The following is a 13592-nucleotide window of genomic DNA, read 5'->3' as shown; positions in this document are numbered from 1 at the left end:
TAGATATAGGTAATACTCTTCTAAACGGTATTCTTGATATCTGTAACTTCAGGATGCGCATAATTTCTGTCCTCTTCTCTACAGCGGACCCAACACAACCAGTTTCAAGGGACTCGTTCGAGATCCATGTCAATAACATGAGAGCCAACAGTGGGTACGGCTTCTCCCAAGAATATCAGATGATTGACAAAAGATATAGACATTCATACAATCATAGTACAGCCTCGTACAACACCTTGAAGAACAGATACGCAAACATTCACGCTTACGACCACTCGCGCGTCGTGCTTCAGTCCGATAACACTCCAGGCAGTGACTATATCAACGCAAACTATATTGGTGGTTTTAATGGCGACAGGGAGTACGTTGCAGCTCAGGGACCTTTGCCTGAGACCATCTCAGATTTCTGGAGAATGGTTTGGGAGAAAGACTGCTCTACGATTGTCATGGTAAGACTAATCCGCCATTCTATCGTTGTACGGTGAAAAATTAGATAATTTGCGAAAAGCTAGGACCTTGGTTACCCCTTGATTACGTTGCAATTGAAGACACATCAACGTTTTATCGTAAAAATTGATAATTCATTACGATAAATTTTGAACAAAACAAATACAAAAAAAAGAAACATCCTGGTTTGTATTTTCCATTGTAAGTATGTTGTTTGTAATGGCTAAGTGCAAAAGAAAGGCTGGTTTTTTGTTTTAGCTCACCAATGTGCAAGAAAAAGGACGTCAGAAATGCGCTCAATATTGGCCTACCTGCGGTTCAGCGACGTTTAAGGCGCTTGTTGTAAATGTGCTAGAGGTTTTGGAGTATCCGGACCTGGTCATAACTACATTCCACATAACCAAAGTCGGACAGGCGGTTGAGAGGACTTTAAAGCACTTCCATTTCATCAGTTGGCCGGACTTTGGAGTGCCTTCGGAGCCTTCGATTTTGTTTTCTTTAATCAAAAAAGTCAACCGTTGGAGGAAAATGGCACCTCAAAATGGACCACTTGTGAGTTTTGATTTGGATTTATTTATCTGCATAAAACATCTTTCTATATCATAAACAAAACAATTTGAAGCACAAAAATTTCCATTTCACTGTGCATTTCACTTCCATTCAAAGCAGGAAAGGAACAAGGTCATCTGGTTGCTACTATAAAAGTCACTGACAAATACACTATAGCAAACAAAAGAAGACAATTGAAGATGGCTGGGTGCCAAATACTCATAACATCTTTTCCGTTCAAATTACATTGAAACTCAGAAGGTCCTTAAGACCTATAGAAATTAAGGTTTGACAATTTTGTCAACAATATCATGAAGTCTGGAAACACATAAAAATACCAAGGCCCAGCAGCTATTTATTCATAAGGTAGGACTTGCCGTGTTGCTAAAGCCTGGCTGGCTATAAAAATGCTTTCCTCAGCGTACAAGTTTCACGATTTCCAAATTGTTTGAGTCATATAAATTTTGTTATTTTGTAGATTGTGCACTGCAGTGCTGGCGTTGGGCGAACTGGAACATATATCGTCATTGATACACAACTCAACAGATTAGCAAACGAAAGAGACGTAGCAATATACTCCAATGTTTCTGAATTGAGGTAATCGTCTGTCTTTTATATGATATTCGATGCTATTCTGTCTGTCTCTTATGTGGTATTCACTTAGCAATAAACTTTTCTTATTCTACTATTACTTTTATCGTTGCGTATTCCCTAGAACTTTTTTTGTGATTTGCAGGGAGCAGAGGTACCTAATGGTGCAAACTGAAGATCAATATGCGTATATACATTTCGCCGTGCTTGAATATATTAAGTCGGGAGATACAGAAATTGAAGCGCACGATTTGCGAGATTACATCAAACGAAAGAGTGATGTCGATGCTACGACAGGTCAGATGTGCTTTCAACGTTCGAAATGTTTGAGTTTGACTATGCATGTGCAGTGTGGCTTATACCATTTTGACTATGCAGGGTGGTTTACTCCTGTTTCCTTCGTCTTTAAATGCAAGGCGCTATTACCGACAAGAGTTAGCTTTAGACTCTCTATTCGATGTACTACTTCTAACGTTCGATTTCTTTGACAGGAAGCACTGGCTTGATGGACGAGTTTGTCTCGCTAGCTAGAGACGAAACGCACCATACTTTCCATGAAGCAAGTAAGGTACATAACCAGTCGAAAAACAGGTACAAAAATGTTTACCCCTATGATTCCACTCGTATACGGCTGTCGCAGATCAACAATCTAAGTGGCTCGGACTACATCAATGCAAGTCATATCGATGGCTACGTCCAGGAGGGCGCCTTCATTGCCAGCCAAGCGCCTCTTGAGAGAACTTTTGAAGACTTCTGGAGAATGATTTGGGAAAAGGATTCGAGGACAATTGTCATGTTGTCCAAAGAAGAAGAAGGCGGAAAGGTGCGTTCTTTACTATGAGTGATAAGAATGTGTTTGGAAATAAGGATGTTTAGGCACGCTGCCAAAGTAGTTTCAGCTGTAGAGATAATATTGGCTGCGTCACCTACAAGCAAGTCTGTCTCTTTATCTTCTTATTTTCTCTTTTTCTAAGAAGTTTATTCAAAAGGAATCGTTGATGTCGGTGTTTCAGAAGATTTGATGAGTAATGCCATCACTAATTTGATATCTGTGAAGAGAAAGACATTCCCTGTTAGTCAGTAATTTTGATAAACTCTTTTAGGTGAAAGTCAATGCTTACTGGCCGAATGGAGGATCCATAAAGATTGGCATTTTGATCATAGAATTGGTCAGCGAGGAGAAGTTTTCCGATTATATTCTTCGCGTTTTCAAATTAACCAATTCAGAGGTTAGTGCAAACCTAAATAATATATTTATAGCAACTTTATTTCGATTTTTTTAAGGTTCTGTAAATCAATTGTATTGTTTTCCTGAAACACGAAAAGAAGCAATTTTCTCAGTTACCTGCTTGCTGCTTACTGTCGTTCTGGGGCAGGGCATGCCTTTAGCAAAGGGTCGCCTTATATTCCACCTTGAATTTTCCACCTGAAATCCTCCATCCTAAATCTCCCACCTTATGAAGGCTGTAAGTTGATTTCGCTTTCATTTCTATTTTCATGGTAGCGTTGAGACAATCACCCACGTTGGTGTGATCACAGCGTTAAGCGTGATCTTTTACTAATAAATTATTTGCTTCAACTTGCGTGTAGCCACGCAGGATGTCCCGTGGCACAGTCCCTTTACGGGTGGATATAAATCCTTTTTTAAGCGGTATACTAATAATTAACTATCAACAGCAGGGCCAGTCACGTTGTGTGCGCCATTACCAGTACACGTCTTGGCCGGAAAACGCTCCTCCTGAATCTGCATTCGGAGTTATAGATCTCATTGGACAAGTTTCGAAGTGGAATACAACTGTTGGGAACAGGCCTGTGACAGTACATTGCAGGTTCGTTCATAATGATTGCTTTTATCAAAGTATTGTTATATGATGTATGATTTTTGCCCCTTTGCTTTCAATGCCATTGTAGCAACTACTTTCACGCTTTTTAGATCTAGGTCTACTGTAATTATGCCACAGGTTATAATAGTTGAAAGGTCCCGCCTTTAGGCTCGCGATTTCTAGCAGTAGCTGACTATGTTACTTTGAAATTGGAAACGAATCTCTAAGTAAAAATCATATTAATCATCAATCGACCAATCAGGTAGTGTCGGAATCCAAATGAGTAATTTTTAGCGGTATAAATTTTAAAATGCCCTTGAAAAAAGCCAACATTAAACAACCTAAGGAGCAATATCTCATTGGCCTGGCGAACACCCTCACCCCCAACGGCATGAACAGAACTACCGACCGGTAACTTTACAAAACAACTTATCACCTATCACGCCGCCCTCACAACCCACATCATATTTTCCCTACCCATTGTACATCAACACCACTATTACTATCATCAACATTCCATTATTCTCAGTTCCATCAAAAACTTTTTTTTTCTTTCTCATATTCACAGTCATCATTATCATCTCATTGCATCAATCTTCATAGCACCACCCACATCCCCTTACATCACCCACCACCCTTCCCTCCCCCACTTCCATCATCCCATGTTTTCTCCACTGCGCTGCATTCACACCATTCAACATCCACCAATCCGGCACCACCATCTCACATTTCAAATCCATTCACTCGTTCGTTTTATTTACTCTGATGAAGCCCTGTATGCCGGGGCGAAATATTAGTATACTCTTTAAATTTAATTTATTTTGAAAATTTTATTTCGTGACATTGGATTCTCGTCGTCGTATTGCTTTGTTCCTGTATATCTTTCATTATACAACCTGACTTGCCCTTTTTGTCTATCACTCTTCAGAGAGAGTATGAAACGTCAGAATTAAGGCTGAAAAGGTCAAGCAAGAAACTATGCACCCTGTTGTAGATCGAACTATACCGGCCATGTGCTCGCTTTTTTCTAATTGGCCTAGTTCGACTGACCTTTTATACTGTTACTGTTTAACTTCAGATTATTTAGGAAATTATCTAGGAATGTAGCATGAAAATTTGAAAGACCAAATGATTTTTATCGTAGAAATACCTGCATGACTTGATGTTATTCTTATGTGGCATAGAAGTATGTCTAACGGATCTGTTTTTTTCATCAAATCTAACAGTGCTGGCGTTGGCAGAACTGGAGTGTTTATCGCCTTGACAAATTTGATAGAGAGGCTGAAAACGGAAGCAATGGTTGATGTTTACCAAGCAGTAAGAAAACTGCGCTTACAAAGAACGGCCATGGTCCAGACAAGGGTGAGTAATTCAGTTCTTTAATAGGTGAAAGAACGCTTCTTTTGTTACCTCAGCTATGCAGCACCATTATGTATCGTCTTTTTGCGCGTTAATAAAATTTTATTTTGATATTTACATAAATATACACGTTAAGTAAGATACTAAAGAACGTCATTAATTAACATTTTGTTAAAATCATATTACATTCATATATTGCGATCATTGTATACATAATATTTCTGGAAGCAGACTTTTTTTTGTCAAATTGGTAACAACCTTCTTGTTAAAAAATATATATATTTAACCGATTTGATTTTTTCAGCAAAACTAAATGCCAGTAAGTTTCCAATGAATCAGTAAACCTTTGTTTTGCAGGATCAGTACGAATTTTGCTACCGTGCCTTGCAAGAGTACCTCGACTCATTTGACCACTATGCTAACTTCGAGTAGTGTTTGACATGTTTATTGTGCATAATCAAAATGTTTACACATCAAGCTTTGGGGAAGACATTTTTTAATGTTTACACATCCAGCAATGGAGTCAGCAACTTGGCAATCTGGCTATGTTTAAATCACTGCCGGGGCGATTGCCAATCTGGTTTCAATGTGCTTGAATCAGCCCGCTATCTATACAGCTAGAATTATTTGACTTTGCGATTTCTCATCTTGTATAAATGAATCTGTTTTGTTGAACAGTTTTGAAATTGCTCATTGTTAGGAGAATTTTCAGGTATAGTTTTGTTAAAATTAGTTTTGTATTTGCACGAAGAGTATTGCAATACCAGGGTATCGTAGACTTGTCTCTATATGCTAGGAAGATGGGATGCTGTGCAGGGGTGAACACTTGCTGCGCCTAAGGAATTCTCCAATTCTGACATTTTAACTAATATTCAAAAAATAAATTTAGATAGCTTTTCAATATTGTTTTTGGTCCTGAGGCAGGGACTTGGGATCTGTCATGCCAAAGCCACACAGTTTATTGGAAAGTGCTTTTTAAACTAGTCTCGTGACATCATCTCCTGCGATTTTTTGTAATACGTTGACCATATTTATGCACCTAAACAATGTTATCAAACGCAAGGCTTGGTGTAGAAGGAGAACATCTCAAGAGAACGCCTCTTTAGTTTTCGTGCTCTCTGTACTGTACTCAATATACCCAAAATCCTATATCGATATAGGAAAGCACCAGTTTGTTAACAGCCTTCTCCCGTAGCAGGAGCCTTCCGTTCATTGTAGTGGTCATTAAATTTTATTTGTATTTGTCATGCATGTGCCTTTGATAGAGCGAGGCAGTCCTCGCTACTATGTACTGGAATGCACACCTGTTGATGTAATGATGTACAGTCGAATCCCGATATAACGAACTCTGAAGGGAATCAGAAAATAGTTCGTTATATCGGAGTTGGTTAAACCAGGTTTCTTTATATCAGGATCCCACTATATTTACGTTTGACGAAGCTATTTGTAGCAATTGTATCTACTTATTCGACAATTTAGAATCTTTTTAGCAATACAAAACCCGCTATATGGGTCATTGTTCAAACTTTTGTATGGTTGCTAACTAGAAACGTTGGTAGAAAACTGCTTCAGAGCAGTGTTATTAAGTAAAGCACGCGAAATGCTTGGCGCAATTTTTTATAAAAAATATCACAAACAAATTGTTTATCCAGTTAATCAATGAATATAACTTCACTACTGACGCATTTATTTCAGTGACTACTCCTTCTAATGAAAATGGTCTCGAAGATTGCACTGGTTTCTTTAAAATGCTTCATTTTCTTAGTAAAATGTACAATTTTAAGGGCAAATCTTCCGTTTGAAAATTCCTTTCATTACTAAAACTTGAAGAGTTCCCTTTTCGAAGTCAATATTAATGTCATTAGCGAAAGATTGAAAATTAATCGAATTTATGTCAATGACGCAGTATTCTTGATTTCTATGCACCTGAGTATGTCGTCGGTGACACTCTTTTGAGGCTATCGCGCATGCCCAGATCCAATGCATTCTATTAGGTAGGTTCCTTGCTCGTCTTCCCTCTCTTTTATTGCTTTTGTTGTAAATTTGGCCTGAAAAAGACCAACATGATTACAAAACTTGATTGGTATTTTTTCGTAAGGTTATTTTAATTTCCAGATGTTCTGTAACCTTGACAATACCCTTGCCCAATACATTCATATAAAGGTAGGTATCCTGTCGCTGTGTCCAAAGAATACTGGTACTCTTAAGATGCCGCTGAAGGCAGTTATGAATACGTCGAAATAAGTAAATTTTCTTCGTACACAAAAATCCGTTTATTTGTTTCAAAAATAAGAGATGCGGTGAATTTCTTCATTGACAGGTCCGTCTAGAGTCAATGATGAACTTTATCTGCCTACTTTGTATTTTTCTCAAGCATAGACTATGGCTCAGGGCACTCGGGCAATGAGCGTGGGTTTTTGAAGCAGCAAACTGGAGTTCGATTCCGACCAAGAGTGGTTCGATACAATTGGGCAGCACCCTTGTGGAAAGATTTTCCTCCTGTCAGCCTTTGCCTTATGATTACATACATAAATATATATACATTATAAATATTATAACTATACATCAAAGAAAACACTTTCGTAAGACGTTTCGCTTTCGTTTCATCAGTAATAACTTAATAACAAAATCAGAGGAGCCTAGTTATCAACCTAAATTACAATAGAACAATAAAAAAAATAAACCTAAGGGGCACCTGCCTAATACAATACATATTTTTGAATGTGTAAGAACGCAAAATGTTATGGGGAACTGGGAGAAAAGTGAATAGAAAGGTAGAAAAAAGAATGTGATGGAAATGCTGGTGTTGACCGAGGGGCAGATCACTGCTTAAAATCACGTGCGCACTCTAGAATAATCACACTTAAATCACAAATTAATCACATTAATAAAATGATAGAAATAATCACAAAGTATAACTTTAATCACAAAAATTGCTTAAAAACAAATATTAGAATCTTTGACAACGTTTATTCGCATATGTTATTGAGAAGTGTAATATTGAGAATCTCCCTTTCACACTTTTAATGAACACGTTCGAAAATCTGCAAAAGCACGCTCGAGAACACATTTTTCTAAGTACCCTGCGATGGAGCAAAAATTAAGGCCTCGTTATGATGCCTTGGTCACTGAACTAACCATTGCTGGTTTTGTTGCCCAAATGCCACTGATGTTGATCTGAGCAAGAAACACCCCTAATAGCAGCCATTTTTCACTCATTTTTGTTGATTGCTGCAGGAGGATCCAGACAGTTCCGGCTGTTGCGGTTGCAACTGTTACATCTATGGGAAATGGTTTATGTCAGATTCTTGTAATTTTCCCAAATAAAGTTTGATAATCAAGTTCCATAATTCCGGAACTTGTAATTTTTTGCCCTCGGTAAAAGTTTCAGGAATGACAGTTTAATTTGCAATAGCGATATCATTTGCGAGGGGCAGAGAACAGAGCACGTGCATTTATCTTAATGTCTTTCACATGGTGTTCAACAACTGTTTACTGTTTTTCATCCAAAGCTATTTCCATCCATGTTATTAATGCTACCGTACAGGAAAGATAGCTCTTTTAATGCAAATTGAAATTCTAACAAAGAGCGTAGATGGCCCACACAACAGAAAACATGCATTTGTCTTAATGTCTTTTGCAAGGTGTTTGAGAACTGTTCACTGTTTTTCATTCCAGGCTATTTGCTTCCATGTTGCTATTGCTAAAGTTCAGGAAAGATAGCTCTTTTAATGCAAATTGAAATTCTAACAAAGAGCGTAGATGGCCCACACAACAGAAAACATGCATTTGTCTTAATGTCTTTTGCAAGGTGTTTGAGAACTGTTCACTGTTTTTCATTCCAGGCTATTTGCTTCCATGTTGCTATTGCTAAAGTTCAGGAAAGATAGCTCTTTTAATGCAAATTGAAATTCTAACAAAGAGCGTAGATGGCCCACACAACAGAAAACATGCATTTGTCTTAATGTCTTTTGCAAGGTGTTTGAGAACTGTTCACTGTTTTTCATTCCAGGCTATTTGCTTCCATGTTGCTATTGCTAAAGTTCAGGAAAGATAGCTCTTTTAATGCAAATTAAAATTCTGATAAAGAGCGTAGATGGCCCACACAACAGAAAACATGCATTTGTCTTAATGTCTTTTGCAAGGTGTTTGAGAACTGTTCACTGTTTTTCATTCCAGGCTATTTGCTTCCATGTTGCTATTGCTAAAGTTCAGGAAAGATAGCTCTTTTAATGCAAATTGAAATTCTAACAAAGAGCGTAGATGGCCCACACAACAGAAAACATGCATTTGTCTTAATGTCTTTTGCAAGGTGTTTGAGAACTGTTCACTGTTTTTCATTCCAGGCTATTTGCTTCCATGTTGCTATTGCTAAAGTTCAGGAAAGATAGCTCTTTTAATGCAAATTAAAATTCTGATAAAGAGCGTAGATGGCCCACACAACAGAAAACATGCATTTGTCTTAATGTCTTTTGCAAGGTGCTTGAGAACTGTTCACTGTTTTTCATCCAAGGCTATTTTCATCCATGTTATTAATGTTACTGTATAGGAAAGATAGCTCTTTTAATGCAAATTGAAATTCTAACAAAGAGCGTAGATGGCCCACACAACAGAAAACATGCATTTGTCTTAATGTCTTTTGCAAGGTGCTTGAGAACTGTTCACTGTTTTTCATCCAAGGCTATTTTCATCCATGTTATTAATGTTACTGTATAGGAAAGATAGCTCTTTTAATGCAAATTGAAATTCTAACAAAGAGCGTAGATGGCCCACACAACAGAAAACATGCATTTGTCTTAATGTCTTTTGCAAGGTGCTTGAGAACTGTTCACTGTTTTTCATCCAAGGCTATTTTCATCCATGTTATTAATGTTACTGTATAGGAAAGATAGCTCTTTTAATGCAAATTGAAATTCTAACAAAGAGCGTAGATGGCCCACACAACAGAAAACATGCATTTGTCTTAATGTCTTTTGCAAGGTGTTTGAGAACTGTTCACTGTTTTTCATTCCAGGCTATTTGCTTCCATGTTGCTATTGCTAAAGTTCAGGAAAGATAGCTCTTTTAATGCAAATTAAAATTCTGATAAAGAGCGTAGATGGCCCACACAACAGAAAACATGCATTTGTCTTAATGTCTTTTGCAAGGTGTTCAATAAACTGTTCACGTCAGGCTAATGTCACCCTGCATCCATTATGTAGAAAACCCATCATATATCATATTGCTTTGATATTTGCTTATGCTGCTGTTCATAAAATATAACTCTGTTTTTTGTTTTCAATGTTATTAAACTTTTGCAGCTTTTTTCTTTTGCAAATCTGCAACAGTCAAATTTTTCTCTAAATCCACCCCCCCCCCCCTTTCCCACTGCTAATTTTTACTTTTCAATTTCATATGGTATGTTGGAAAATCTTTGCCAAACTTGCATGATAGGTTCTCATTTAATTTATGAAAAAATGTTGTTTAATTTAGCCTATGAATTGGTTTACCGTCACGTGTTCAAACGACGTTTATGCGCATGAAATTATTTGAGAGCACTTTTGAATCTATGATTCAGTTTCGAAATAATCACAAATTAATCACAAATTAGTAAAAAACTAATCACTTTTATCACTAAAATTTAAATTAATCACACACAAAATTGATTTAATCGTCAATCAATCACTAGTGATTATAAATCTCGTACACCATTTTCAGGAGTGATTTGCCCCTCGGTGTTGACTGTCTCACAAGAGATAGATGATAGTAATAAAATTTTATATATATATTTATGCGTTCCCCGCGACCCACTACATAGTGTACACATTCTTCGAACACAAAAATGCCCCCGATAACTCGAACATTCGCTATTTCGAACCACGTCATTGGTTCCTTGGAGGTTCATGTTATCGGGAGTTTGCTATAAATGTTTTCGATAAGCTATCAGTGACTTACTGTTTTTTTTCTGGCAAATTGGAGCCGATATGCAAATTGAAGGCAAATTTTGTAATTTTTGGAGCGCTTCGTTGTAAGCCGAGCTCTGTCTATATTTTCCCTGTATATAGCTGAAAAACTAAAATGTCATGGTAGCCTAGTATTTAGACCGACTGCAACAGCAGCCCATTTTAAAGATAAACAATAGAGATTCCTGTATTTATGAGATAAGTTGAACGCAGTTACCTTGGTGAGCATTTCAGCGATATGAATCGCCGTCTGGGTGTGCAAAGTTAATGGGCCAGTTTGAATTGCAGATTTGCCATCCGCTAAGGCCATTAGAATTATCAGCTGAAACAAATAACAAAAAATAATTAAGTTGAAAAAGCAAAAGAAGTGTATTGAAAATGGAATTAAACACTTTACAAGGAATTCATTGCCTGCTACTTACTGCTTTTACCGATACCAACTCTTATAATTAGTCCTGCGGTAAACTATTATGAACATCCTTGAGAGAAATATCTTTTCGAGTGAATGTTTTACCAATAGAGTACGTCTAGGATCTAAACGTAAAGGTGCAGAATAAATATTCTTGAAGAACATTCCTAAAGTTCATTGCTTATTACTCTAAGGTCCTTAATAGAAGGGGGGACGCTTATTAATTTTTTGATTTTTTCTGACCCCCCGGAGCTTATTTGGATACCCCCCCCCCCCGTTTATTAATTTGTATATGCAGTCATTCATATCCCTTATATCATTTGTCCTTTGATCTTGCAGGTGTGAAATTTCTGTAAAGTTTCTCTTAAATGAAGAGGTTGCATTGTACAAAAGTTTTAACACAGAGAAGTAGTGACATCCTAAAAAGATTAACATAGGCCTGACTGATGTACACAATGATAATTAGCCTGCTCATTTTAGTAAAACAACAATACATTATTACATGGTGATAAATGTCATTTTGCTATCGATTGTATTCAGAAGAAAATCTCCTTTGACCCTAAAAAAGAATCATCACGCGATTTTTCAGATTTTTTTACATTTCCCCCCCTCCACTTACTAGGACCCCCCGCTTTTTTATTTTTTTAAAAATGTTTGACCCCCCCCCAACTATCAAAACCCCCCTTCTATTAAGGACCTTAGAGTAACAAAACTCGATTGGTCATCTTGCCCATTTTGTCAGTGGCGTAACGCACGGTGTGCGCCTTCAAGCAGAAACCAAAGGGCCCCGAACATTTTGGCCCCCGATAAATTTATCGAAAACGGGTTTTTGGACAAATGTATATGTTTCTAAATAACATTTACAGCATGATCAAAATGAGCGTAAGACTGGGTATGATTTGTGAATGTGAGCAACCATATAATAATGATGTAAGATATGGTTTAAAGATATTTGAACTATAATTGATTTTCTCAATGAAGCAGTTTGAAATTATTTATTCATCTAGTCTAGATATTTTGAACAAACTATTGCAGAATTTTACCGCAATTGCATTGATTACGTTTCATCATCATTATTCTTCATTATTTATAAGAATCACACTAGGACAAAAAGTTTAAAGTTATGTTGGCAGTTGTTGCAGAGGAGAAAAAAGACATTTGAACTTTAAAATATCTATCAAAGTCTAACACCCCATTCACATTTGCGAGTTAAACCAGCTTTAACTAAGTCAGGTTATTGAGTTGGGCCTTTTAGTTGGTCGATCCAACAAATCGGATCATTTGATCGGTTGAAATTTAACCTAGTATAAAAACAGCTGGTTTAAATGTGCTAATGTATGAATGCAGCATGAGCAAACATTGGTTATTCACACCAGCACAGATTTCTTTAATATTTTGATACATGGAAGTTTCAAATTCCATTTGCCACCATTAGAAAGCATAAAGAATATCTTAAGCAGCAGAATTTCTCTCACATGTTGTTGTATGTTATTGCTTTTACCCCAAAGATTGAGCACTGAGGCTTTAAAACCTAACTCAAATTTTATTAAGTATTGGGGCCCCAAAACACGACTTTCACTAATGGGCCCACATTGCTCCTTTACGCCACTGCATTTCATCCTTATGATATTTTGCCTCAAAGAATTGGCTTTTTAGGCAAGCAAAGCACAAAGATTTTGATTCCTGCCTCGCTCTTAAGTAAAGTGACCTCACCTGGTCTTGAAGGTGTTCGTCAATGCATGCCTCGTTTCTGATGCTCTTTAGCAGTTCTTCGGCCGCTGCAGTTCCTACTTGCTCTGCAGGTATGCCTATGTATTGAATATGAGGCAGGGGATCATCACACATCATCAAGCAAGGTGATGCAAGGACTTGAACAATTTTCTTGCTTACGATTATGCAATTTAGCAATTTAATGATCTTAAACATTTTGAACAAGCGATTTGCGTAAACATTTTGTGGTAAAAGAATGCTTTGAATACATAATTCGACTGAAAGAAAGACAATATTTCTTTTGAGATACCTTTCTTCCCAATTTGTGATCCTGATAATAGGCAACCTGTCGAAGTTTCAGCAATTATCCTGTCAGAAAAATACAGAATATCGTTTTCAAAGTGGTGCAAAAAGAACAATTTTTTAGAAGCAAGTTGCAACTGTAACAGATAATAGACAGAACGAAAAATGTATTCAAAAACCAGGCAAACCACAATCCCTGCAAAAAGTCTTGGAACACTCTTGTTAGTTTTTAAAAGCCACTTCAGCCGCCCCTTTCTCCCCCTAGAAATAATGTTGATTCACTACAAAGAAAGAAGGAGGTTATGGAGTACGTAATTTCTCGTAGTCTGAATGATAATTTTCTAGACAATCAACATTGCTTTTAGGGGGAAATGGGTTGAAGTAGTAGGAATCGAGAAATCAACGAAAAATAGAAAAACACAAGGCAAATTGCTGGGCCTTTCAAGATACTGTAGATAC

General features: G+C 37.1%; 2 protein-coding genes across 4 annotated transcripts in view; one reads left to right on the top strand and one right to left on the bottom strand.

Annotated features, from left to right (window-relative positions):
- The window catches only part of LOC135695040 (uncharacterized), a 27420-nt gene extending 20977 nt beyond the window's left edge, over positions 1–6443 (top strand). Inside the window, exons 20-28 of one of the 2 annotated variants that reach the window (XM_065213979.2) lie at positions 85–449; positions 706–999; positions 1475–1593; positions 1733–1884; positions 2079–2410; positions 2691–2816; positions 3268–3416; positions 4637–4772; positions 5127–6443. In XM_065213979.2, the coding sequence (XP_065070051.2) occupies positions 85–449; positions 706–999; positions 1475–1593; positions 1733–1884; positions 2079–2410; positions 2691–2816; positions 3268–3416; positions 4637–4772; positions 5127–5201 (1748 nt within the window). In that variant the 3' untranslated portion in view covers positions 5202–6443. Of the gene's footprint in view, positions 1–84; positions 450–705; positions 1000–1474; positions 1594–1732; positions 1885–2078; positions 2411–2690; positions 2817–3264; positions 3417–4636; positions 4773–5126 lie in introns of both variants that reach the window. The other variant, XM_065213978.2, reaches the window with a different exon arrangement.
- LOC135695044 (RNA 3'-terminal phosphate cyclase) overlaps positions 6025–13592 on the bottom strand; it is a 25877-nt gene continuing 18309 nt past the window's right edge. For both annotated transcript variants that reach the window (XM_065213985.2, XM_065213987.2), the window contains 4 exons: positions 13141–13199; positions 12834–12928; positions 10929–11033; positions 6025–6817 (listed from right to left, as the gene is read on the bottom strand). In XM_065213985.2, coding sequence (XP_065070057.2) covers positions 6728–6817; positions 10929–11033; positions 12834–12928; positions 13141–13199 — 349 coding nt within the window. In that variant the 3' untranslated portion in view covers positions 6025–6727. The remainder of the gene's footprint in view (positions 6818–10928; positions 11034–12833; positions 12929–13140; positions 13200–13592) is intronic.

The sequence above is a fragment of the Rhopilema esculentum genome, chromosome 8, assembly GCF_057945365.1.
Source record: "Rhopilema esculentum isolate cy_ngs chromosome 8, ASM5794536v1, whole genome shotgun sequence".
Taxonomy (NCBI): domain Eukaryota; kingdom Metazoa; phylum Cnidaria; class Scyphozoa; order Rhizostomeae; family Rhizostomatidae; genus Rhopilema; species Rhopilema esculentum.
This window is presented reverse-complemented; position numbering and strand designations above follow the sequence as displayed.